Source organism: Haliotis cracherodii, unplaced genomic scaffold (assembly GCF_022045235.1).
Source record: "Haliotis cracherodii isolate W230 unplaced genomic scaffold, xgHalCrac1.p SCAF_16, whole genome shotgun sequence".
NCBI lineage: Eukaryota > Metazoa > Mollusca > Gastropoda > Lepetellida > Haliotidae > Haliotis > Haliotis cracherodii.
This window is the reverse complement of record NW_027266271.1, coordinates 24,768,440-24,796,425: the sequence shown is the minus strand read 5'-3', so window position 1 is coordinate 24,796,425 and position 27,986 is coordinate 24,768,440. Positions and strand designations below refer to the sequence as shown.

The 27,986-nt window shown below is 38.3% G+C and overlaps 1 protein-coding gene across 1 annotated transcript; it reads right to left on the bottom strand.

Moving 5' to 3' along the window:
• Positions 1-834: 834 nt before the first annotated feature.
• On the bottom strand, positions 835-27,170 carry LOC139463984 (cullin-1-like). Its single transcript, XM_071245459.1, has 20 exons — positions 27,043-27,170; positions 22,467-22,746; positions 19,303-19,480; positions 17,685-17,852; positions 16,205-16,346; positions 15,800-15,963; positions 15,047-15,209; positions 13,454-13,584; positions 12,115-12,222; positions 11,717-11,823; positions 10,751-10,799; positions 9,848-9,979; positions 8,848-8,965; positions 7,414-7,490; positions 5,917-6,048; positions 5,634-5,726; positions 4,943-5,058; positions 4,243-4,348; positions 2,999-3,112; positions 835-2,697 (listed from the first exon to the last, which is right to left on the bottom strand). The coding sequence occupies exons 2-20, from the start codon at positions 22,601-22,603 to the stop codon at positions 2,617-2,619; spliced, it is 2,316 nt and encodes a 771-aa protein (XP_071101560.1). The 5' UTR covers positions 22,604-22,746; positions 27,043-27,170; the 3' UTR covers positions 835-2,616.
• Positions 27,171-27,986: the final 816 nt, after the last annotated feature.

The following is a 27,986-nucleotide window of genomic DNA, read 5'->3' as shown; positions in this document are numbered from 1 at the left end:
TGTACTGAGCAAAAGAAGTTTAGGATCATGAATGTTATTGGAGTATTTTTGACGTAATTGTGTGCTGAGTCTTCACTACCAAAAACTATTCCCCGAAATATTCAAGATCCCTCATTTTTGTTCAGGATTTATCTCATTGGTTTCCATATATCTGGATGGTCCTTAAGGCTTATGATCTTCATACTCCATCTTGTTTGTTTTTGTTTGTTGTTCATAATGCTTGTTGCAGCTGTACCAGACACTTATCTAAGACTTTATTAACCAGGGTTTGCAGAGACTTGATATGCCCTTGAAAAATGGTTTAAGTGCCCAGAAATTGTCTTGAATTTTCCTCACCTGTCCCAAACAGTTTGCTTGTTTGTTTGTTTGTTTGAAGCCTCACTCAGCAACATTCCAGCTGTATGAAGGCGGTCTGTAAATAATCGAGTCTGGACCAGACAGTCCAGTGACTGACATCATGAGCATCGATCCACACAATTGGGATACAATGACATGCATCAACCAAGGCAGCAAGCCTGACCACCCAATTCTGTTAGTCACCTCTTACGACAAGCATGGGTTGCTGAAGACCTATTAATCTTCACGGGTTCCTACTCCACCTAAACCTATTAAGATAAATGAGCAATGAATAATGTGTTATCACAATACTAGCATGTGAGTTCACTGTAACAATATGGAGTGGTCACAATCCATTATGGGTACCCGGCAGCAAGTTGGGCGATTATCACTTCTCAGTGCTCTTCAGGTTGGTTGTCGGACATTATTAAATTTCATCCAGAGATAAATATCAATGAAATGGTATCCATGATGAAGAAGACAAGAACACAGTTAAAAGTTGACATTTTTATAGCCATATTGCAGTATTAGATACACAAGCATTTACAGAAATCTGTGCATTCAATTTGTGAAAAATTATACTACACTTGTACCAATTTTACAATTATGATGGAAAATGCAGTATCACACACTTAAGTCCCCATCAGTACCTCCGTAACAATACATACAAATTACATTGAACAAAAACAATGTGGGGATCAGTGGATGATGTCATGACCATGGCAGCAAGTATAGTCACATGACCATACCCACTTGTCTTAAAATGAAATAAGAACCAACTAGAATCTTACGACCCTCCTTCCCTCATTCCAAAATACAAGTCCTAACAAAACATGTGCAGGTTCACTGGGTTCCATCTGGATTAAGGGAAGGAGGTAGATATCAATATTTTACAATATATATTTACACGCTGAACAAACCTTGTGTGGCTGTTCAAAATTTACCGATTCTCTCCTTTGGTGGGTTGTGATATGAGGTTGAGCCTGTTATCTACACTGTACAAGAGAATAATAAAATCTAGCTTCTTTTTTCTTTTGTATTATCACATTTGGAATAAAGCACCTCAATAGAAAAATCTAGTTTGCAAGGAGTGCAAACGTGTCGATTTGTTTAAAATTTTAGAGAGAAAACAGCTTGCAATCAATTTAATAATAATGAATTCTGGTATTGGTATGGACAGTTGATTGGCTGAAGTCCTGATTCTCTGCACAGTAAAGTCAATGACATTAAAAAGTTTCTTCTTGTATTGCTATTTTTGCTACATATTCCCCTTCATTCCTTATTTATAATAGTAATCTAAGCCCTGAGGGGATGCATGCTGCGCAACTCCAGTCCTTGGAAATAATTACTGCTTACAATTCCATCTTTGTTCCAACATTACCATGGTTACCATGGTTACAGTACACAAGTCACTAACGACAGAATTCAATAAATAAATATATTTACAAAATAGGCACATGCATTACATATGCTGCAAGTGGAAAAGTTATCAAAAGAAATTCTTATTTGAACACTATTTACAGTGATAACACCTGCCTGATTATCCAACAAGTGACTTCTTGCAAGAATCTACAAACACGAGCATAACACAATGTAAGTCAAATAGCAATACAGGAATGGTCTCCTTAATGTTAGAAACAACATCTCATTACCATCTTGTTCAGATTAAGAAAAGATTTTTTGCCCTTCACATCTAGTCAAGCACTTTCCTAAAAGAAACATCTTAAATATGGAATCATATTCTACAATAACCTTTACCGGCATATACAAAGATACCAAAAAGGTTTTGCCCCAAAGTCTCCTTCATGGTCCAATCCATTCAATTCAATTATATCCAATAGCTGGAAATTCATTGGAACTGTGAGCCTATAGTCTTAAAGATTCTATACCACAGGCCTAACCCACTGTCTGCATTAATATTCCAAGAAGAACATGGAAGTATGTGGTTTATAACTCCAAACCCTTGCCTCAGTAGGTTCACACAATCACCTTTAAAAGCATTCTGTATGGAAACCATGCAGTTGTTCATGGTAGAATGGCATATGTAAGTTCTTTCTAAGCAGAGTGCAACTGGTCTGACTCCAACCATGTCATTAAAAATGCCAAGTCTAATAATCTGGGGTAAAAACAGTGTCGAAGAGCCTGATGGAGCCAAACCATGGTGTTATCCAAGGCTTACTGAGTGATGAAGTGATGCTACTGCAGCCTTAGTCCCCTTCCCCCGAGCAGTTAGCAGGCTTGTACAGATATGGCTAGCAAGGCAAAGTGCACCCACAGGTTCTAAGCAAGGTAACTGTAAGTGTCCTTTTGTCCATCAACTCGTTCTAAGTACTCTTTTTCTATCAGAATGTCAATACATTTCTGAAACAAAAACAAAGAATGGATATAGGGTAAGATACTTTTTTTCACTTTATTAACATATATTTTTCATATAAATACTAAAAGGTTAAAAGCTATATTGGTACATAACTTTATTTATTTTTGTCTAAAAATTAAATAAAGTACCTTATGCATGACGCTTTTGATGACAGTATCAAAAATGTATATATATTTTGAGCAAACTTATTGTAAAATAGTTTGCCTTGGTCGACAGCAGAGATAATTTATAAGATTATTAAGTCCTTATGGAGACTGCCAGTTGTTAGTGTCTGGTAGTGCTTACCTTAATAACAGGCACTCTGGGCTTGAAGCGAGAGGACAGTTGATTGAGGACCTCTGCTAGTAGGTGTTGGTGTTTTAGGACTTTCCGCATCTTCATGATTCTCACTATGGCAGCCTAGAGGAAGGAGGAATTTGATACATAACTAGAACACATCCATAAACAGCAGCTCTTCTGAAATCTTTACATACAAAGGATTGAATCTATAATACCCACAGACTACGATACTAACTGCTAACAATAGCTTTGTATCCATATTGAACACATTCTTAAACAAACTTGACTTTCTGCCCTTCTTCTCCCCTTTGTTTCTGCCAGAAACCAATGCGAACATCAAGTTCCAACAGATAATATCTTAAGAGGGCACATAATTCCATATTTAATTCTTTCTAAATCTATATGGCTCAAGCATTGCTCACCGAAGATAGTACAAATATGGCTAGCATAACTCCCGCTGCTATTGAACTACACTTTTTCAGGGATGACAACCCTAAGTTGAGGCAACTAGGAATACATGAGTTAACTGGCATCGAAACTAAGTAATATTTAAAACAAGAGTCATCAGAAGAGGACATATGCCCCTGGCCCCAACAAATTCTAAAGAACAAAATATCTGACTAACTTTATAGTCCAACTTGATGAGAGAATTTCTATCTAATCTGTCTGTCTGTATGCAAGAGTAGTTATTGAACCATCAAAATAATAATTTGTTCAAATTACCAGTCATGTATTTGCAATGAAATTTATGATATATATCACTTAATCGTATAGGCAGAATTTGGTTAAAAATACTGAAATGATTCCTCAACAAAAATAATGGTTATCGTCTTTGCCGTTCATGAGTAGAACAATAATTCTCGTCAATTTACCAACACAATCAGCAATATTCCAGCTATATGGTGGTGACCTGTAAATAATCAAGTCTGGACCACACATCCAGTGACCACATCTATCAATGTACGATGACAGACCAATAACTGAGTCTGACCACCCGATCCACTATGTCGCCTCTTCTTGCAACATAGGTTGCTGGAGGCAAATATCAATCAAAATCCCCGCGTGGGCATAACTTATATCAGGGCTAGGCATCATGGGTCATATCCAACTCTCAGCTGCTCATTTCACGCTAGTGGTTATTGTCAACCAACTAGATTTTGGGGAAATACCAAAAGGTCCTTCTATTGTTTCACTTGTCTTTCACTAACAGACTAATGGCAAGGCCTATCCCTGAAACTTCCAATGAGTACCTGTATGAGTAGTTTCCTGTCCTCCTCTATATGTTTGTGTGTCGATTCTTGCTCTGCCTTCACTTCAGTCTTCATGGGAACATTGATGTTCACTCTAAGTTTCTTACTGTAAACAGAGTGGAGACCACGTGCATCATAATACAAGCTATACAACACATGATATGGTGTGGAGGAATGCATAAGCAGGGAAATCACGTAGTTCATTGTTCATGTACAATTAACAGCGCAGTCATAATACATGTAGTTCAAATTCAGGAAGGAGATATTTTTTTGTTTGTTGTTTAATGCAGCATTCAGTCATATTCCAGCTACATGACGTCGGCCTCTTCGCCAGACAAACCAGTGATTAACATAATGGGCAAACAACCAAGTCTGACAAACATTCAGTTGCCTCTTACAAGCAGGCAGGTTCCTTGAGATATAAGTCTAACACCGAATCCCCACTGGTGACAGGGTAAAGAGTTAGTTTTGGACAGGCAAGATGGAGTTACATGTACTGAAAAATAAGTCTGCATGTATAAATATTATTACTTGCCCCACCCTGTTCAACACATAACATACTATTACCTACCATGAACATAGCCATAACATGACCTAATATGTACTTTAATTTGGATGTTATCCTACAAATAATACTCTGAAAGTGGAAAACATCAATTATGGACAATTAAAATCAGTAATACTGATGAGAGGAGCTCACTTTTTATATCCGAGGAAGAGTGCTAGATGAGATGATGCTTGGAGGTTGTTCTCATCATCATCCGCAACCAAGAGTTTGGATTTCAGGAGGATCTGCAACACTTGCACTAAGGTGTCCTGCAAAATATCAAAGGGACATTGGTCAGATAAAATTGTGCTACCTTTCAACATTACCTTCTGTTGGGTGAAGCACATGCCTACTAGAACCTTATATCAGATTGAACTACCTTGCCTTTAGCTAACATAAAGAGGAACCTAAAGGCAATGTAATGATTTAACTTCAAGTCAAATGACATCACATTGTAAACCAGATGTTTGTTGTTTAACACCGCACTCAGTAATATTCCAGCTATGACAGCGGTTCGAAATAATACAGCCTCAACCAGATGATCTCAGCAATTATAATGAACACTTTTTATAAACAGACAGTGTAATTACATGATTATTTTGAGTACTTCAGTATGGACTGTTGATATGGTATTTCCGGTGTTATATGCTCACGGTAATGTCTTTGTGTTTGGTGAAAAAAAACCATCAAAACTCTTCAACACTGTGTTCAGGATGCCTACCTTGAAACCCCCCTAATTCTAGGTAAGAAAAACATGTCAAAACATAGCGATATACGGTAATTCCTCCAAAATCATAATGATCAGCATCTCGACAGACCAAGTTAATGTCACATGCCCTCTTACCATCTTTATCTGTGTAATCTCCATCAGCTGCTGTACATTGTAGGATACTTCTGTGTTGTATTGTAACAGGACGGCCATTTGAAACGTAGATGCCTGAAAAGGGCAAAGAAAAATGTCTTGTAAGGAACAGAACCTGGGTCTTTAGTGTAATGAGTCAATGCTTCAACCACACCTCTCCTCACAGAAAACTGCAGACCAGGGTGTTTCAGAAGCATGTATATTGAGGACTTCCACAATCCGTGATTTCTGATAAACTGAGATGCAGCTAATCTGAAATACTCACCTGCAGTGTGTATCTGTTTTTGAAGCAATTTGTGACAATTTCTCCCTTAGACATGTGGTATAACCAGTTTAGCTTTCTCCCACTGTGTTGACTGCTATAAAATGATGTGAATCTCTGGAAACTTCGCTCCAACTGCAAAATCAAAAGCATCTCAATCAATACCAACATAGAGGAGAAAATTTAACACTGAATTCTATCATCCTGAATTTATAACTTCATAAAAGTGAATGAATCTTGTATTTTGCCATGTAAGCAATAATTCAAGCTATATCACAGTGGCCTATAAATATCTGAGTCAAGGTAAGTCACACCAGTTGTTGACATGGGTGCTGATCCACACTGTCAAGATACAACCACCCCCTATCTGCCATTTCGCATCACTGCCAATACTTTAACAGGTTTGTATACACTGAATTCCTCTATCACCACTTCAGGGTGTACCACTTCACCACTTCAGTATTTTTAACCAAATAACCAAGCTTGTTCCAGTTTACCGGAAAATCAGTGAGTGATCAGACCAATCAGCATTTGGAATGCAACGACAGTATTTCTTGTGCAACATGTGCCATGGCCATCATGACCATTGCGACCACCTACTTGACAAATTACTTCAATATTATGCTAAGGTAGGGCTTGCACAAAATTCATGCACAGAGTGGGGTTCATATGACATCAGCAAGTTCGAGATCACCTGTTTTCATTATCTGACTGAAAGAAGACACACATCACTATTACACCAAAAAGCGGCCTATGTATTCATCCATACCAGCTAGTACCGGCTTCCATAATCAGTTTTGTGATAAATAATTGTTGAGCACTTAATCGCTAGTGCCATATTTAATAATAATTATGTTTGTGATGCTCTTATTTATTTGAATGTGTGTTTAAAAATAACCTGAGACCTTGTGCTGATGTAACTCAAATATCCTTCTGGGATAATAAAGTGTCATCTTATCCTATTCATGGGTGATGAAAGACAGAGTGGTCACAAACCCCATTTTAATCACCCAATCACCATACGTCAGCCTATAAGACATGCAAGGGGTACTGGGGTAACAGGACATAATCTGTCCTGTTATCCCTCGGGCTGAGACGATACACCAACTGTGTGATCCAATATGTATCACGATCCGATACGTATCACCATACTTGCATGTGCGCTTATCTGTGGTGCGTAAGCAATCTTTTTCATTGACAGGATGGCCAAATACCTGGCCCACTAACGACTTACAATTAGCAGTGTAGTGCACAATGGATGAAAATATTTACAATTTCGCTGCTCATTTTCACTGGTAATTAGTGTTTGAAGTAACATTTATTAGAGAAAACATTTAAGGTAAGAATCATATTTTTTTGCTTAGTGTGCGCTTGCTCTTGTGATCGACTAAAACATTGTGATCCACCGATGTAACGTCCCACTACTAGTTATCCCAATGTAGGATGATCTCCTTCTTATATCTTTTCAGACCAGTATCTCTATCTAATAATCGCTCCTACCTCCACTGGAAGGTTGAAGCTACACGACTGCTGGAATGGCCACGACCCTGAACTCAACACTTGGATACTGAAGTCAACTGCAAAGCAAACATGTAAACACATTGTAATATGGAGGGACAAGAACTCCCCCAAAAGTGGGGAAAGCACTGATTTTGATGTTTCTGTTTGTAAGACTGCAGAAAAATTTAAATGGGAGACAAAAAGAAGACATCATTGGCTTGTTTAATTTGTTGCCTCAGTCAGCAATATTGCAGCTATATGATGGCAGCCTGCCAAATTATCACGTGACCACACAATCCATTGCTTGACATCATGAGAATCAATCCAAACAATTGCGATATGACATAAAATCAACGAAGTCACAGAGCCTGATCACCCAATCCATTTAGTGTGTCTTAGGCAATGAATAGGTTGCTGGGACCTATATTCTTACCCAGAATCCCCACTAGGTGAATGCCTAATCTGAAAAACACTGTGTCCATTCTTGAACACATAACTGGAGAATAGACAAACTACTAAACTACCCAAACACCTGTTTATACTTATTCACGTTATCAGTCAAAAGTATACGACAGATCAACAAAACAATCTGAAGAAAGAACAATACAGTCGTGCCTCGTTTATACGGACACTTGCGTCACTTCACAATTCGTCCGTATAAACGAATTTCCGTATAACTGAAACCAGCTTCTTACTGGAAGTCTGTCATGGAAGTTTGAACTTTACCACATTTTGAGGTTTGAATTTTAAACAATAAATCCAAATTGTCCAGATCGCCTGTGTTCTCGTAATAGGTAATCAAGGTCTCTATACAAGCAACGAACTTGTGCTTGGGGATTAAATGTACAATAAACAAGCTCGTCTCAAACGTAACTCAGTGTCACTTTGTTAATTGACTTCTCACGAGTCTAAGGATTACCATCAGCGGAAGGATTACCACCAGCGGAAGTGTATTGTCCGGATAAGTGAGACAATTTTGTGTGCATTTCAGTGTTTTGTGTATGAAAATGACCGTCCGGTTCCGGAAACTGAATTTCCGGATATACGGGTAAATTTATATTATTTCATTATTTCGTTTTGAATGAAAATCGTCCGGGAACCGAGGTTTCCGGATATCTGAAGTCCGTATAAGCGGGGCACGACTGTATTACAATGAGTTTCAACAAATGGTAGTGGTAAATAAATAATTTCACTTGTTGCTAAATGTCTGAGCTAAATACACAAAATAGTAGCTGCAACTCTACATGATGTAACTAAAAATAAATAGTTTTTCAACTTTCGTTCAAATACATACAGCATCAGATTACCAATGGTTATGACTCAATAATCATTTGTAGTTTTGTAATTTTTCTGTAAATGTCTGGAGAAAACTTGAAGAGGAGACAGAGAGAGGGTCTACAGAAAAGGGATCTACAAAAAACAGTTTGGACTTACCATCCAGAGGATCCGTTGACTGAATGGACCTCTTGAATGTTTCATTGAGATCTTTGCTGACACCAATATCTTGGAACATTCTTTGTAACTTTGAAGTGTATTCAAAACCACAGGCTTGCTGGAAGCAAAATGAGGAACAGCGTATTGCTAAGGGAATACCACACATGCTGTCAATGCTGAAATATTATTACTTGGAATTGGAATTTATGCTGACAATGCAAGAAAGGAACACTGGCCCTGTGATAGTGTCAGTAATAACATTGCTTTGTGCATGTGGCCCCAATGTGACTGACGTATCTTCAACCGTAATATGACCAAGTAATACTGTCCCACATTGATGTATGCTCTTTCTTCATCTTTTACATACACCTCTGAAAAGACTGCTGGAAAATGAACTAAACATACAGCTCTGCCATAACCAAATGAGTTTGAGGTCAAACATGGGTCTTTGGCGGGACGAGCAAAAGTTATAAACTAAACAAATCAGATGGTACCTTGGTCTCAGAACAAGGAAACCATTGTTGGTATTGTGTTACAGTGAGCATAATACACCATGACTCGAAGTTTACATTATGAATGCTTATCAACATATACAGAGAATGAATCATAAACAACTGCTGAAGGCAAAAGACATTCTAAGTCCCATGGAGTAAGTTATTGCTGTCCAGGGCCCACTTGCACAAAGGGATATTAGTACTAAGACTATCGTAAGCCTATGTTAAATTATGGGAGTTACAACCATCTTAGCGCTAAGATTGCCTTGTGCAAGTGGGCCCAGGTATATTAAATGAAGAGTTTTTTAAACCAACTCTACTGTTCAGTTACTTATACAGCCTTTCCACATTCAAGATTTACCACAGGAGTTTCTCTGTAAAATACATTAACAGATAGCTGCATTTCAAGGAATCTATTATTGGGAAAAGTAATATGCAAAGTAGAAATACTATCAGTGTGTGTGTCATTCTGTTCTGTATGTATCCCCAGTATTACACCAGCTAACCTTCAGCTTGGAGATCATGCTGGCCTCTGCATCATCGCTGGCTGACATGTGCTGCACCAATCTCTTGGCAAGCATCTTGCTGTAAAACTTTTGGAATACATCTTTGTCCTCAATGTATTTGAACACAACCATCTGAAAGCAAACGACAAATTCATTACCCTCATTGTTCAAAGCTCATGTAATACTTCAGATCAACTACAATCTCTTTACCTAATTTTCAAAACAGCCTATCAGCGCGGCGATGTCTATATTCTTGGTATGGGCAGCCAAAGCATTTGGTACAGGCAAAATCTGATTTCTGGGCCTTAACATCTTCCTGCGGCAAGAAGTTTACTGACTATAAAGTCTAATTTCCAGCCTTGCTGAACTGGGCTGGAATTTCGTGGCTCAATCGAAGCACCACCAGTGGCTATTACAAGTTATGTCCCTTCTATATACTTCCTTTTGACCAATCAGATTCCACATCTCATATCATTTGCATTTGCTTCAATCAAAATGGCGGCTCCTAGTCAAGACAATCTGATCAACTTCATCAAGGAAAGGTTTCACATTCCCTGCCACACAGACTTCCAGTGCATGTTGTTTGGAACACAACAATTGAGCACCTTGATTAAACACACGAAAAGCTTTGGAAAATATCTGTGATGCCCAATTGAAGGTACTCAAACTTTGCAAATCTCGCAATCGACCAAAATCTGCAAATTTCTCATCAACTTCTCCAATGACTGCTGCATATATGTTCAAATCTTCTAGAAACTCACTATCGCTACTTGTCTAGACTTATCGACTGATGACCATTGACTGACCATGCAGAAGCAAGGAGGATGAAAATATATAGCGCGGTGACCTAGATCAAATTGAGACAAAGTCGAGGGTGAATGATGTATAGAGAAGATATCTTACCACTTGGTTCAGTGTATCTTCTAGTTCAGCTTCTTCTGGGTTCTTTGAGCTGTAAAAATGAAATTCATGAAATAATGAATAACACGCAATATTCTTCATTCTATTGATTTCACAAACATTACACTACAAAAAGTTAGGTCACTTGTCATTCAATAGATAGGAAAGCAGATCACCGGATATTAAACCAAAATACTAGTAGATACTGAAGATTGCCTTGGATAAGGTGTCAATAAAGCATTATAACAAGTCTGAAATTGTGGACAAACACTCCAGTCAGATATTATTTCTTTCTACCTTCTGTACAACTGGACATATTGCTTGCAGTAACTAAAGACAAGATAGTATCTGGATGATCAACTTTCATATCACACTTAGTTTTCAATGAAGGTTCTAAATCTGTTATTCTAGGTGCTTTGTGAGCTAACATATTAAAACAAACTGACATTACTGAAATTATATGCTTGCCTCATAGATTGAATGCCTCAACACAGTCAATCACATGCCTATTATTTATTCAAATTTACAAAAAATTGAAAAGAAAAAAACATACTAAAGCGTTAATGTATGTAGCAGCCATCCACTGAAAGGTTAATCACAAATGTAATTCAGGAGAACCAACATTGAGCCTGCTGCTAAAGGCTATGTGTTGCCACCTGTGATTGAGGAAAAAGTGAGAGCTTTAGGGAAGCATATCCGTGACATGATGGTGGGTGAGGTGGGTGAGTTTGGTTTAACGCCGCTTTTAGCAATATTCCAGCAATATCACGGCGGGGGACACCAGAAATGGGCTTCACACATTGTACCCATGTCGGGATTCGAACCCGGGTCTTCAGCGTGACGAGCGAATGCTTTAACCACTAGGCTACCCGACCGCCCCCGTGACATGATGGAGACACCCCCTGGAGGAGACACAAGTTTGGGTTCTGTGTTAGAGAATTGAAGAAAGGACATTTGAGATAATCGTACCTTTTCTTTAAGAGCAGATCACAGTATCGAGCCAGTAATTCAGGAGACTTGCTTGAAGAACTTGCCATTTTTGTCACCGAGTTGTTGTTGATAAACCGCCCACATGCCTGTAGCATCAAGTATACAACATCATCCTCAATTTGACATATACTTCAGAGTTTAGCATTACATTGATATTCCTTAAAGAGCACACTTCATATTTGACAGTTCCAGAGAGATCGACAGAAGTATAGTGAAACATATTTAATAACCTATGTCTACATTAACATAATTACACAATTGTCAATTTCCATTTACTTACCATCATTAACAAAATGAGACACCATAAGCAATACAACTATTTATCTGATCACGCTTATATTGACATACTCTCCTTCAAGCTACTGGTCAACACCTACCTTATCTAATGCTGCCACAAAGCCAGCATCATTGTGGAAAGCTGTCATGACCAGAGCATGATATTTCTTGTGGACATCAAGTATTGTCTGTACATAAGTTTTGGGATCCTGCAAAATACATACATGTAATGGGTGAGTGAGGGTTGTAGCAGCAGCCACATCCTGACTTGAGAAGGGGATCAACAATTACCTAAGTTGATGGTTTCCATCAGGAGTCAGCCATAATGACACGCTGTCATTTCAGATGGGATTATATGCTCTCATTCATGAGCTACATGAAAACACATGAAAGTGTGTGTGTAAATAATGGGGTTGGGAAATGATCATATGGAGGTGCCTGGCAGGTACAGGAAACACCTAATTATCATAGAGACTAGAAGATGTGTAGCCACATGCATCCAGCAATTTGCAGTGATAAAGTGGTGTTAGCAATCACTACTATATCATGTCATCCTGTAAGACTGGGACAGGGTAATACAAACAAGTGGTCGATGGCATGAAAAATGCTTTCTGTCTTCAGGTTCAAAGAAACACTTTTTGGTGCAATGCATGTGTTAGTTGTGCAACACCACATCAGCAAAGCTCCAACAAAACGATGATGGCCGGTAAATAACCAAGTCTGGACCAGATAATAAAATGATTGATGATATGAGCAAGGATCTGTGCTATCACAGTTCTTGTTCTCGTGTGCCATCAACAAAGTCACCAAGCATGACCACCTGATTAACTAAGTTGCCTCTAACATCAAGCACAGCTTGCTTGGGACCTATTCTAACAAGGAATCCAACATGGGAAATAGTGAGGTGGTCATCCTTCAGGCGTTGAGATCGGATCAATTTCTAGGACATTGACTGATTGTCATCCAAAATATCCTAAAACATTTTTCTCAATTTGGTAATGACATAGAAGTATGCCCCATCAAAAGATCATGAAATCATGAAAATGTCCCACTGCCATCTGTCTACAGCAAAATCACTGATCCTTAATGTAAGAGTGTGTGAGTGAGTGAGTTTGTTTTAACACCGCTTTTAGCAATATTCCAGCAATATAACGGCGGGGGAGACCAGAAATGGGCTTCACACTTTGTACCCATGTCGGGAATCGAACCTGGGTTTTCAGCGTGACAATCGAACGCTTTAACCACTAGGCTACCTGACCGCCCCTTAGTGTTAGAAGTACTACTTATATTCAGTAGGCATTTTAACAAACAAATCACTATTTCAGCTGTTAACCATGGGAAACCGGTGACCTAGATTCCTCAATGTGGTTCAAGAGCAGAAGTGGAGATCTTGCTACAACACATGGATACCCTCTTCTTTACATTTTAACACTGACTCACGTTTAATGCAGACTCTCCACATCTTTCTATAGCAGCCTGTCCTTGGTTGTAGATATGTGTCTCGAGGAGGGACTTCAGCTCACCCAATCCATCTTGTATACGTGATACCAATGTGTACATTCGACCTAAATCTGAAAAAGTAAAATCTAATTTGAAGCCAGGTTGTCTTTGATCGAATACAGATTACCATCTTTACTCAAACCATTATACAAAAACTACCTGAAAAGCTGTCAGTGGACAGTGAAAGTAGGAAGTCGACCAACACATACTCCTAAAAAATGTGGTGATATTGATATATATGAAGACATCAGCATACAACCAATATGTGATGCATGAAGCATGGTACCAAATTCATCATCATGTTGTTATTGTTGGAACCCTCAAAGCAGAGCAACAACCAAATGCATAACTCAAACGTAACAATACAAGAAGTGGAACTACAGGACCGATGCACATGTTTGTTTTGAGTGAAACATCATGAGTAGGCCTATAACAGTGTGCGTATGGGGGGTTTGTGGTGTGGTGTGGTGTGGTGTGGTGTGGTGTGGTGTGGGGTGGGTTGGGGTGGGGTGGGGTGGGGTCGGGGGTTGCGTCTCAATTGCCTAAATGTTGTCTGACAGCAGCTGATCGGCTGCAAGTCATGCTTTGGGTAACAGAAAGTGCAGAGGAACAATGTTGTAGGACGACTGGAAGCAGGAGAATCGCAGTTGCTTGAAGCCAGACTATTCAAGGTGTTTCTGGGCACCATCTCTAGATTTCGGTTGACTAGAAGTACCGTATTCGACGTAATAAGCGCCCAGGGCGCTCTCAAAATTAGAAATAGGGAGCTCTTATTAGGATATTATTTTGAGTTGAAAGATCGTAAATTTCGTGGTTTATGCTGACAGCCTGAAATGTTTATATACGACAGATATATTTTTCCAGGATTTAATTGCCCATAATTAAGGGTGCATATGACATACGAGTGCGTATTATACACAAATAAATAAGTCTTGTGTACATTAATCAATTGGAAGGGATGCTAACTGAGATTGTTCATTAACCAATATATTAGCAAATATCGCCGTGGGCGCTTATTAGAGCAGGGCGCTTATTACGTCGAATACGGTACCTACAACATCATATGACCACCTCAGATCAGGCCGGTAGTGTTACAAGGGTTATCACATTTGCGGCAAGGTAAACAGCATTAATTCCAGTATTGCGAAGACGATATGAGCAGACATCACCGAACCACCTTCAGGAGGTACGTCTCAGAGCCTGTCAACAACTTTGTTAACTGTGACACAGTGTGAAGAACCCACGTATGGTCTAACCAGTGATGGAGAACTGTTTGGTCAAGGACGAGTCAAGATTTAAGCTGTGCAATGTCTTCATATTAGAGATATGTCCACAGTTGTCCTGTTTGAATGTCATCACTCATCAAGTGTTCAGGTGTGCTGTAATTGTGTTACGATTTGTCTCTATCACAAAATTCTAGAAATCTCAAAGTTTGTCCAGTCCCTCTCCCCTGAAGTCAATGGCTGTGTGCATGATGTGAGCATGTTGTGTGCACAGATTTTATCTCAAATTGTTAAGCAAGACTTCACTTACCATCATTCTTATCGGTATCCAACAGATTCTGGAACTCATAATGGAATATTTCCAGATGTTTCTCAATGAGGACCTTCTCACACACCCTGGCTAACACGTCCTGTGTACTCTCATGGAGGTACAATTGCACCCGCTTCTGTTCCTCCAACAACCGTGTCTCAGCCTGCCAAAAAAACAACAGACATTCACAGCTGTCTCACATGTTGGGTCTACCGAATACTCTCACTTTTCACTATGTCTTTCTCTCTATATAACATGTACTGTTTCAGGAACAATGAATAATGAGGACTTCATAGGTCATGATAATCAGAGATAGCTTGTTAGTCCAAACACAGAATGCTATTGGCAATGTGAATTTTAATATAGGCTGCTTTGGACAGTATTTCGGTTATACATGTATCAAGTCATGTCAGCCTGATGTGGGTGTAGGCCTTAGACGTTAACCACTTTGGACAAACCCATGAGCACAGATGTGGTGCTCACAAAGTTAGAGACATAATCAGGGCGAACCGGGAATCGAACTCTAGTGTGCCCAACTCTGCAGTGTAAATTACAGCCATATGAGCCCCCACTGTTGGGATAGACAACATAGAACAACCATGTTATAACAAATAATTAATCTTGATATCTGTTAATCAAGACGATTCACCAGGAACAGTACTGATGATTAACCATAGTATAAACACAGCAACTGTGCAATGCACATCATATTAACACTGTACACTTGCCCTGAATTTAAAAAGAATGTCATACCTTTTTCATGTATTCTGTGACAGGGTTTTGTCGAAGGAACTCTGTGCTCTCTCTTGTGTAGAATCTCTCTGTATCTTCCAGGAATGGGTTCTCAAAGTTCTCTTTGTACACTGTTAATGTAGGTCCTTTAGCACTTGGTTCGTCCTCATTTAGACCAAGCTCAACTGAAAATAAATCCAGGACTCTCTTACAACCATAACAGTAGCTAAGACCTTTGCTTCAAGCCAATCTCAGCAGAAAATAAATTCAATACTCTCTTACATCCATAAAGTATCTAGTACCTTTGCTCCATGCTGGCTTTATTACATCACATCACAAACCATGAGAACAATGACATCATCATGCACAAGCATCAATTACTGGGGACGTTTTGTATTAAGTAACTTGTACAAATCAATATCTCACCATAGCAGTTTATGACACCACTGACAAGTCTGGTATTGATGGTTTCCCCGTTTCTCTCTTTCTCAATCAGCTTAAGGACAGCATTGGTCACCTGTTTGTTCAGAGGCTTGAAGAGGTTGTCTCTCCATGTGATCAAAGCAAGCTGAAACATAACGATGTCCATATCAAAATAACATTTTCAAATAATAGCCTGTCCCACTGTCTGTGACAGGTCAATTCCACCAAGAACAGGTGCAATACAAAGTTTACCTGTCCAGTGCATGTTCACATAAATTCTGCCCATTAGTAATACATAACTAAACAACCCTAATTCAAGTTTGAAATAACAGAAAAAGAAAAAGAGATGCTCTTTATTCCCTAAAACTTGTGATTGGCAACTTTTGACAAGGACAGACTTTCAAGCAGCCAGTACTGTGGATTGTGTTTCACAACATCAGGCAAAATGGTCAATAGATTACAAGTGAGTATGATTTCATATAGCTTTTAGCAATATTCCTGGAATATCACAATTGCAACTGCCAAGACTGTCACTTAAACTAAATCTTAGGCTGAATGCAAAGATGGTAAAATCCACATAAGCAAAAAAATACATAAAATACTGTCAAGTCTTGTTTATCCGACACTCGTTATTCCGACAATCGGCTTTATCTGACACTAATGATGGGAACTGATCATGCTGATTAAATCAGTGTTATTTAGACCTGTTAATCCGACAGTCTCGCAATCTGACTCCAACACACCTAATTTGCAACAAATTACTGAAATCACTCATTAATCAGTCTCGTTAATCCGACAGTGATCAGTGTGCTCCGTTTTCATCTGACCACTAGTACACAGCCTTGTTTTGATGTGAGACGAGTCGGCGAATAGCTGCATATTACAACAGCCACAGAGATAAACTTGCTTAACAATAAACAATTAATGCTTTAAATATACAAAACAGAGGATGACATGCTTAGATTACTTCAATATCATTAAAATCAGAAACAAATTCTCACTTTCACCGAGGATACCCCATTACAGGTCGCGTCAGAATGACCTACTCGAACTTTGACCGACCAATGAAATGACTAACAGGAAGTCAACATTAGCCACTAAGAAAGCACCTTTCTTGAGCATTGCGGCATTATTTTCAAACTGGCGAATTCCATTCCATACTACGCTTTTAAAAATATGTTGAATTAGTCATTCAGCATGTAACAGTAGTTTTGTGTTAAGCTACAGAGGTTGCATGCTTAGAAAACATGATCCGCTGACAATGTAATATAAATGTAACAATGAATATTTCCTATTTCCTTGTTTTATTACAATGTGTTTGTATCGTTATCAATCATGTAGTTGTCCTTTTTTCAACCATAAACGTTGATACTACTCAATTTGTGTAAATCCAACAAACTCATTAATCCGACATAATCATACGCAACCAACCATGTCAGATTAACAGGACTTGACTGTATAAGCTTATTAAATAAATACATACAGAATAAATGTAATAAATGCCCTTGGTTCCCTCATCACATTCTCGCCGCACCCAATGTCGGTTGAGATAGGCACAGATGCCATCAAGCACTTTGCTGGAGAACTGGTAATCTTCCCACTGTCTGGTATAAAATTGCAGAACCTGCTCGTCTAGAAGGTCTTGACCATCCTGTGAGTAAAGGCATGATTTTATTTGCATCTGTTCTCATACAATCATCACACACATCAATCCAAAGAATCCATGAAAAATCCTTGTGTAAGTATATCACTGAAAGAAAGAGATGGGTCAAAACAGATTTCACTGAGTGGAACTCAGCTTGCTCATGCCTCTTGGTAAACTGGAGCTGTTTGTAACTACTTGCAAAAACACCACCAATTCCTCAAAACTTATGACTTGTATGCCCAGTCCGAGACATTACTTCCAGAATTGTAAAAGTAAAAGCAGAATAGTAACTTCCAACGAATCATGCAACCATGTTTCATAACCTCAAGAATGATAGACAGTTCACAATCATTTCATATGGTAGCATTTGGAAAGACACATGGAAACATAAAATGTCACGCCTCAAAAACTAACAATGCTATAACCATGCTTTAAAAAACCTGAATGCTGACATTGACTGCCAACTTATTTTGACCAAAATCATTCTGAAACAGGGCCCCATTCTAAAGAAAGTATGTACTAACTTTAATGCTAAATGCAATAATACACTTGAGAAAGTAAATTTTCACCAATGCATTCATGCTCTCATGACCTTGACCTTCTCATGGCATGTGACAAAAGAATTCCCTGTGAAATACATCCATTGCAGGATATCCTTTACTGTCAACAATCTTTGCTCCTTAGTCAAGACGAAGAATGACAACATTGCACGCTTTGTTAAGATGTGACCTTGACCTTCAACAAATGCAATAGGCATGTAATGTGGTGGGATTTGTTTTACTAACTTATAATGTAAATAGAGTTAAGTATGTCTCAGAAACTGACAATGATACGACCAAGTTTCCCAAAAATTTGAACGCTGACCTTGACTAATGACTAATCTTAACCAAAACCTATTAAAAAAGTCCCAATTTTGTTTCACAAGGATGCTAATTATTGGTCATCATTACATCAAAGAATCTGAAAAGGAAGTGGCATGATCAGTTTGCGACATTAGCCTGAAGGATGAGTCTAGAACAAAAAATAGCCTGTCAGACATGTGGAGCAGCTTCTGTGGTAGCACTATTGGTCTAGTAATGTTTTTTCACATGACTGTTATCAAACAGGCAAAATATATTCTTGGCAACTTTCAGCATTTGCTGCACCACTCAGTAAACATGCTCAACACATCATTGAAATTGAATAGTTGTAAATTAATGCAAACTTTATGTGTGTAAGCATGCCACAGAACAATGCAATGGTTCTGAAACCATATTACATGTACCATAAAATATATGCAACCTGGGTTTAACTTGAGACATATGCAACAATGTCCCTGAATGATGCATCATTTCAGAGTCGGAAACTCTAGGCCTAGGGGCAATGTTTCTTCACTAGCTCCAATGTCTCGGTCGGTCAAAAGTAATTGGCACATTAGATGTTATTTACAACAAGCATAAACTGTTCAGTTGGTTACCTTCAACAAGTTGACCAGATAGTTCTTGAGGAACTCCTTGATTCTCTTGTACAGTTCATGTCCGACAAACTGTGCCCCACTGGTGGGTTGTTTAATCTTGCGGCCCCCAGGCCCCCGTGACTGTGTCTGTGAGCCTGACCCCTGGCCATGGACACTGGTGCAGTAGTTATAAACATGCCTTCAAATAGCTAAGGAAATTCACGAGGAGTCCTTGCTTCTAGCTCCAATTTTCTAGCTAAAGCAATATGGCGAATTTTAGCCAAAAATACAGTCATCTATGGTTATAACGAACTCAATGGGACCAGTAATTTTAGTTTGTTGTAAGCATATATATACAACATATATACACAAATTGCCGGGACCAAAAAGTAAGTTTGTAATATCAATCAGTTTGTTACAAGTGTGTTCATTATAAACGTAGTTTACTGTATAATCCTTATCCAAAGGTAGAATGCAGAACTAAACTAACAGACAGCATCTGATGTGTTATTGGTATAGTATTTAACAAAGATTGAATGTTGTTTTATGCCAAAGTTCTATTATACAACATACAATTTTTAACCACAATGACTATATTAGCTGGCTCTTATCATCATACGGTTCCGGGGATATGTACTGCCCAAGAATTTTGGCAAGTGGTTCTCATTAGAAAAAAAAATATACTAAGCAACACAGTGAACCTTATGGAGGAGAACACAGCTTGGAAACCCATGACCATGTCACCTAGCAACCTCCTTACATTAGTTATAATCATGATAGGCAAGGTTCTTAAACTTGCTGATGTTACACTTATTTCAGATTATTTCAGAATTATCACCAAACCTATTTTATTACACTCATAACACTTGACAAGCTTGCCCCAACAAAACTATTGTAAAACCATCAATAAACCTCAGCATCAACACAGGTATAAGTATTCGTTACCCCAAGGGAAGGATCTAATGCCATAACGTGGTGTCGGTTGAAACACGACATGAATGACCTTCAGTGAATCATTACAGCCCTATGTCTGCTGGAAACTGGAGCCTGATGTCAAGGACGTCTGCTTGTTTGGTTTTGCTTTCACTCGGAAAATCTAACTTCTGTAATAATATTGGGAGTTCTTTAATGACATCAGTCTATCGCAAATATGAAGCTGAGACAGTCAAATCGTCATTTACATGTTGTAATTACATCCTGAACCAAAAAAGGTTATCGATCATGAAAATCTTTACATGTGAAATATGACATTGTGTGCTCATTCTTAAACAAAAATATCCCCATAAACATGACAAAATCATGATCTCTACCACAGCCCTGGAGTGAGTGAGTGAGTGAGTGAGTTTGGTTTTACGCCGCTCTTAGCAATATTCCAGCAATATCACGACATGCCACACCAGAAATGGGCTTCACACATTGTATCTATGTCGGGATTCAAACCCAGGTCTTCGGCGTGGCGATCGAGCGCTTTACCCACTAGGCTACCTGACCGCCCCCACAGCCCTGGAGAAATATGGGGCTTGGCATGAACAATGTTGCAAGGCAAAATTTATTTAAACATTCAATCATCTTCTGTCAAAACTATCAGTACTTAACTCACACAAATATTTCCTCTCCACTCTATTACTTGCAACCTACAATGAGGTACCCAATGACTTCAACTTACCTACTGCTCCTACTATTAACATTACTCTACAAAGTAAATGTAACCACTAACAGCAGCTAACTATGCCATCCAACAACGTCAAAATCTACATATCAAAATGATTTCCACTGTATGGTGATCGAAAAAGGAACTCAGAATTACTTCCTGCTACATTTTTGTGATCCACTTAACTGCAGGAAGCTGTGTACATTGATCATTAGGACACACCATCAAGCCAATGGGATTGTTTTATCATGTACATACAAAGAGTTTTAGAAAGCCTTGTTCTGAATTCCATCTGTTTACTTTTCTGCCTGAAGTTTGCCTCACATCTGATCGGAATATCGCAAGCAAATGACATTTGAACTGAGTTTGTTATGCACAAAAAAAATTTGATTATTGCATATGATTAACCATGCAATTTTCTAAATGCATCAATTATGTAAAAAATGATTCAATCCCACATAAACACATCCTTCAAACAATAAAAGTTACTGTATCATAACCATGTTATGTGACATGCTAGCACAGTATCATGCCATCAATGGAATGTTGATGCATGTTCGCTGAAAAACGTACTTGTGATGTTATGCCATTTCCTTAAAACTGTGCACAATAACATGGAGAAAATATAATCTTTCCTTGCAGATGCACATTTTATGGATATGTTTAACTAATTTATTAAGATAAATAATATTACTGGTAAGCCAGGATAAGTTAAGATGTGACCTGACTATTAACCCTGTATGACTATGTATGAGGTCTGCCTGCTGGCGTGTACCACTGTGAAGAAAGGAGTAGTAGGTGGTCCGCAACAAGTAGTATGATGGATATGTACGTGTCCTGTTACGAGCGATACCCTCTGCTCTGATGCAGACAGACCAGTGGCAATGCTTTCTCTTGACAATGCTTGAGGTTATTTTTACGTTCTTTCTCCATGTAATGTATGACATTAAAGGCCAATTCCCAAGCCTGAGCATGTATGATTTGGCCATGCTTACCTCGCTTTGACATGTTTATTTGTTTGTAAATAACTTCTATCAAACGACTTTGAGAGAATTCTGGTATCTACTTGTTATGAGCAACACGTGTGTCCACGGGAGTGTAGTCACTTTTATCGTCTTGACAACATGTGAACAACATACGTACACCCTCTCTACCTGTAACAACCCAAACATGCTTGCCTAAATTCTGGGCACCGCCTACTTGTCTCAAACATGTAAAACATAATATAGTGAGTGTTCCTTATAGCAATGTGTGAATGTGGCACGTTACGATTTCATGTGCAATAAAATGCCCTCTAAGGCCATGCTTTATTTGGACTGTTTGGTTAAATTGAAAAGATTTTAAAAATACCTATCTCACAAAAAGTTAAATCCTCTCAACAGACAGGTTGACATCCTAAGGCACTTTTGTAGCAAAATATCAACAGATCAGTAGACAGCTTGAAACAGGGTATGGCAAAGACACCTTAAATTTCATTTTAATTTCGGACACTGTCGATACCAGTGTTACCCATATTGAACATGTAAAAGGATACGTATAGAGTTCCATGTATCTGTGCTTGGACATGCTCTGTCGTTTGTAAACAGACTTGATCCCCGACTTGAGATCATCCCAGATTTGATCCAACTCAATCTGCTTGAGACCATGAGGATTCTGTCCCTTCCCTGCCATGGCACTGGCAAAATGTTTACGGCGTTAAGCTGAAGTTTTGCTATTTGTAGATATCACAATGCTACAGCAGAGGGCTGTAGTTCTAAGTTTAACTGATGAAGTTATCTCTCTGTCATCCTTTGTTTTCCATCCTTTGAGTGCATCTGAAATTGAAAAAGTATAGAACTTAAAGGACCTCAACAATTTAATCTCAATTATACATTCCTAATTAAGGCAATGATTCTTCTGTACTAATGATGATAACAGTTGATAAACCAGGGTTTCGGATCGGTTGATTTTCTTGCATGTGTGAAGCAGATGAAACAGGTTTGTTGTTTAATGACGCCAATGCCAACACCAACAAGAACCAGGCCAAAAACAGTGTCTCCTCAAAATCCCTTAGGGTTGGAAGGGGAGGGGGGAGAGAGAAGAAGGGAGAGACATAATTCAATGTTCATATACCTCTTAACATTTTTTTAAAAACACAATTTTGAACAAATTGACTTTTTCAAAATTGTCCTTGAATCGTAGATAAATCCCTGGGAAACACTGCTAGTGGATAGAGCATGTAGGCTGTCACTTCTGGAAGTACAAGTTACTATCACAACACACAAACTGTTATTCAGACATTACTTTGTGTTATTTAAAAGATCACTTGGCTTACGTTTTCAGGATAAACTGGCTTTTTTTCATTTGTTTAGTTTTAATGGTGATGTCAGCTGGAAGTGGATCATGTGAATTGCATTTTACTGACTGGGTTTATCATTTTTGAGCAGTGTGCATCCAACCTGTTATAAACATGATATAGCATGACCACTACTGGCGTTTTCATGCAATGCGGGGTGCGAGCAAGAAGAATGAATTGGCGAAATAACTTGGGAATAACTGCTGAACAAATAATAAAATAAACTTTGTCATGGAATTCATGACAAATGTGGGCATCTTCTTGGGGTCGTAACAGTAATATTGAAGAAGTTTGGATATGCAAGTTGATAGGCAATCTGTGATTTTCATTTTTACTATTTTGACTTGAAACTCAAACTAATGATGTCACCTTCACTTTATTTATAACCTCGTCTGTTGCACGTCTGTAAATGAAAGGATGTGTGGAAACAATGACTTAGTTGTGTCTGTATGGCATAGAGAAAATTCAACTATAAATTGTTGGTGGATAGGTGTCAAGTCTGTTTGGCCAAATGAGATAGCACATGTGGCAATTATTTTCATAATGTCTATGTCTGTTCAACAAATCCATCGATCCATTGAACATGTTGAATCAATGTACTATCAGCTAATCCTTTGAACCCTGTTTAAACAAATTTCAAAGATACTTCACACCAAGAGATGTGTGTATCCCTGGTCTAGTAAAACTGCATACGTTTGACCAATCTACTGAGTAAGATAACAATGATCAATCAATGTGTCTTTGGTAGGTCTTTCTGATTACGTTTTTTCGCAACTCAGCTTATCTTTCCTCACATACTGTGCTGCCATGTGCATAGTACATAAATAATATTAATATGTAATATATTAAGTACATCAGACCTGGATTAGTAGATGGAAAAATATCATGGAATATTAATTAATCCAGACAAGACTAAATGGAAACCACTGATTCCTATATCCTGGACACCATCATCTGAATAATCTCAGACATCAGAGGTAGGGATAAACACTTGTTATAATGTCTCGACAGAGGTGAGGAGAGGTGTGGTGAAATGGGGTTTAACGTTGCGTCCAAGATTATTGCACTAATATAGCGTTGTGCATGTATGTGTGTGTGTGCCTGCTTGTACTAGTCTGGACTGATGCCGATTTACAGTGCTAGCACACTGAGATACCATGCCGTAGTTTAACATGAATACCCCACTCAGACACAGTACACTGACTCCGAGCCGACCAGTGCTTGTTTTAGCCCCTGGTCAGACAGGGTAACAACAAGTACCATCTTTTAACATCTTTTGGTATGACGCGACTGGGGATCGAACCCCGGACCTTCCGTTCTCCAGGTGGATGCTCAACCACTAGACCACAGAGGCGGTCGCATGTCTAGACAGATGACATATTTATTGTGCATTGTCTGTCAGGAAATCGAAGGGACTCTGTGGTGCTACCGCTAATTCTACTTGTAATAAAGTCACAAAACTGAGCATAGGTGAATGACGTCAAATACACAGGTATAGGGTTACACCATGAAAGCATGGATGACAATGAGGACGTGGAGATTGTTGCAGAATATACAATGTAGTTGCCTGAAATGGTCATTTCTGGAACAAATATATGTATCGTATTTGCTGTATACAGTTTGGCAGTTGATTTTCATTCAGTTTGAATCTGATACAGAGATAGAAGTTTATAATAACCTCCCAGTGGAAATCCGGGTTTTCATGCTGTGGCCTTATACATGTGTCATAGCTGTCAAATGGAAAGTTAAATTTTAATAGTTTGAGTCGAAAGTCAAGATAGATAACATCATAGATCCAAATCAGTCTGTTATCATCCACACAATCAGAAATACGAACATGATCTCACCATGCTCACTGTAGGATATTTGTTAATAAAACTATTACTATCTGGGGTATTTCCATACAATGGCATCTGATAAGCCTCCACCATTCTTTTTATCTTTATGTTCAAGAATTTCATTAATAAGCATCCTTTGTAAATTGAAACCTTCATAGATGAATTTATGCATCAATCAACCAGTGATATACACGTGTACATGTGTCTCAGTGAGCCCAAGCAGGCAGTGTCATCTGGCTAGTAGTAGCAAGAGCAGTTTGACTGCTCCTTTAATTGTAGCAAAAGTAGTGTTGTTGGCTACATAGCTCTGTACCAGTGCTTAGAATTATAGAAGGGTCCTGTGCTCCAATATTAAGGTATGCAGCTCTAGTAGTATTAACATCCAGGGGTCTCCTAAATCTGCAACATTTACATAAGGGAAAATATCATTTGACTTTTATGCTTAATTTCAAACACTGTTCTTCTCTCTGTAATAATTGCAAATTTGGGATTTACAAAACAATCCAAATTGTACACTGTTTGGCAGATCAGGTGTTTCTATGTCTCTTGATAAGCTGTTGAAATGAGTGGCACACAATGATTCAAATCTTCCATACATGATAAATGATATCACTTTGAATGTTGTTTTCATTCTTGTCAACAAGCACATTTTAATATACAAACAAATTGCTTTGATTCTGAAGAAAGGTTCCTTAAGTCCAGAAACCTTCTATTCATGTGATAGATCAGGATATATAGTGACACAAATTATTAAAAAAGTTGACATTGTCCTGAGAATTTAAGTGGTCACCAAATGGTTTAAAAGAAATTAATTCAGGCCAAATGTTTCATGTTCAAGAGAAACCAAAGCAGGTGATAGATCTGACACATTTGACAACCTATTGACTAAAGTCAATAGCATTCAGTGACAACCCTACTCAGTGTTTAAAGTTAGTCAAAGGATCGTTGTCATAATTCGGGTACCAACATTATCCTAAAGATGAACATTATCTTAAAGATAATAATCAAACTCTTACATAAAAATAGTGAACATACTAAATTTGCATTCACTTCAGGCTTATTTTCTGACGCGACAGAGAGGTTATTCAGTTAGAGTGTTCGAAATTAAGGGGGTCCTCAAGGTTTGCTTCAGTAGCACCCTATGGGTCTTCGAACCCCATGTAAATGATACACAACAAATCAACTGTTAATTTAGACAACACTGAAATAACAAGACAGCCTATATCTGTATAAGTGTTGTTCCCATGGCCATACATATGGCATTTGGCACGCATAATATTAGTAAAACAGCAAATCACATTCAACATTATAAATTGGCACCAGTCCTGTAGTCCTTGCCAAAGTGCCCAATACCTAAGGTATCATAAGGACTAGTAGAAATTGTTAAGGGGTTTGCGATATGTTATCATCTTAAGGAGTAGTGGAATAAAAATGTTAGTTTCTACCGCTGATATTTAATGTCCTACTCTTAACTTACCATGTTGTTAAGTGCAGAGATTACCAAAGAAATTATCAAAAACAGTAAATAGGTTAATAACATTGACAGTTGATGTTCAAACTTTGTGAATGTGTTACAATTGCAAAATATGACACAACACGTTCGAATCAGCGAGTTTCACAAAAGCATATAAAGGAATGCACGGTCCTCACATTTTGACAATTCATTTTCACTTCAAATAACGATGTTCGGAGTGTGCCACATCATGCCTAAGACTAAATTATCCTTTCAACATATAATTTCAACATGTTATAATCAATCATCGAAGGAGCTTAATGAGTTCTTTGTGTTTGTTTTCTTATTTCTTGCTCACTCTGTTTACCAATATGGCGGTCATGCAAAGTCATGCGAATTTCTACTACAGGAAAACGTGTCTATAGTTGGCAAAACTGCTATGCACAGGGAAGATTCTACAACACACACGTCCATGGATACTTACTAAAATATTCTGCCGAAACTAGACAGGATAGTTCGGCAAAGAACGACAAAATAAGTCCCAAATAATTTGGACACGCAATCCACGGAAAAAATGATCACAAATCTGTCGATTATCTGCCCTTCGAGACCCGCATTGGCTCACTAGGGGGCGCAACAATGTAATACTAATCGATAAATCTGTAACTGCATCTCAAAAAATAATGTTCTAACTTCGTCGTGACATTGAGCGGTTTGCGGTTAAAATATTATAGCAAAAGTTGTTGCAGTACTTACGAGAAGGGTGGAATGACTGACAAAAATGCATCCACGCAACTCGATCGTATCAACTTATCTTTAGTATAGTGCGATATTGTCAGATTAGGAGATAAACATTTTTTTATTTAACTGTAATATAGTTTAAAGATCAATATCAGATATATGGTATATATATACGCCTTTGGTTATATAGGTAGTAAATCTATCTGAAAGAGGATTTTTTTCATATTTTGGACTCCTCCTTTTTTTAAAAAGATGCTGGATCCGCCCTTATGTGTGCAGAAACCTCTATATGCATATATAACTTTATGATTAGAACCCCTGAACCGTTTACACTCTCCGTTCTAAAATACGATCATGCGAGACCTTATATTTAATTTATACCAGCACCACTGAATATGACTATCAGTGCTTCTGGTACAAATTACAGATAGCGTCTCACATGGTCATTTGTTTAAGAACGAGAGTGTGGGAAATTAAATATATTGAAACAAATATATGGGTATTGTTTGTAAACCGACATGTTGTTATATCTTATTCTGCCTGCTTTCTTCAACACATATAGACATATTTTAACCCTATCAGTATTGTTCATCCTAGATTACCCATTGTTCTATTTCGACAAACACTACTGGCCCATTCACCAACATAGCTCCGTATCGAAAGTGACGTCATATGCACAGCTCCAGT

Excerpts from the sequence above, each read along its gene's own strand:
- LOC139463984 (XM_071245459.1), bottom strand. The coding sequence starts at position 22,603 with ATGGCAGGGAAGGGACAGAATCCTCATGGTCTCAAGCAGATTGAGTTG. Across the intron at positions 17,853-19,302 it reads ATCTGGTCAACTTGTTGAAG|GATGGTCAAGACCTTCTAGA; the intron begins GTAACCAACTGA and ends CTTTACTCACAG. Across the intron at positions 16,347-17,684 it reads GCATTTATTACATTTATTCT|CTTGCTTTGATCACATGGAG; the intron begins GTATGTATTTAT and ends GTTATGTTTCAG.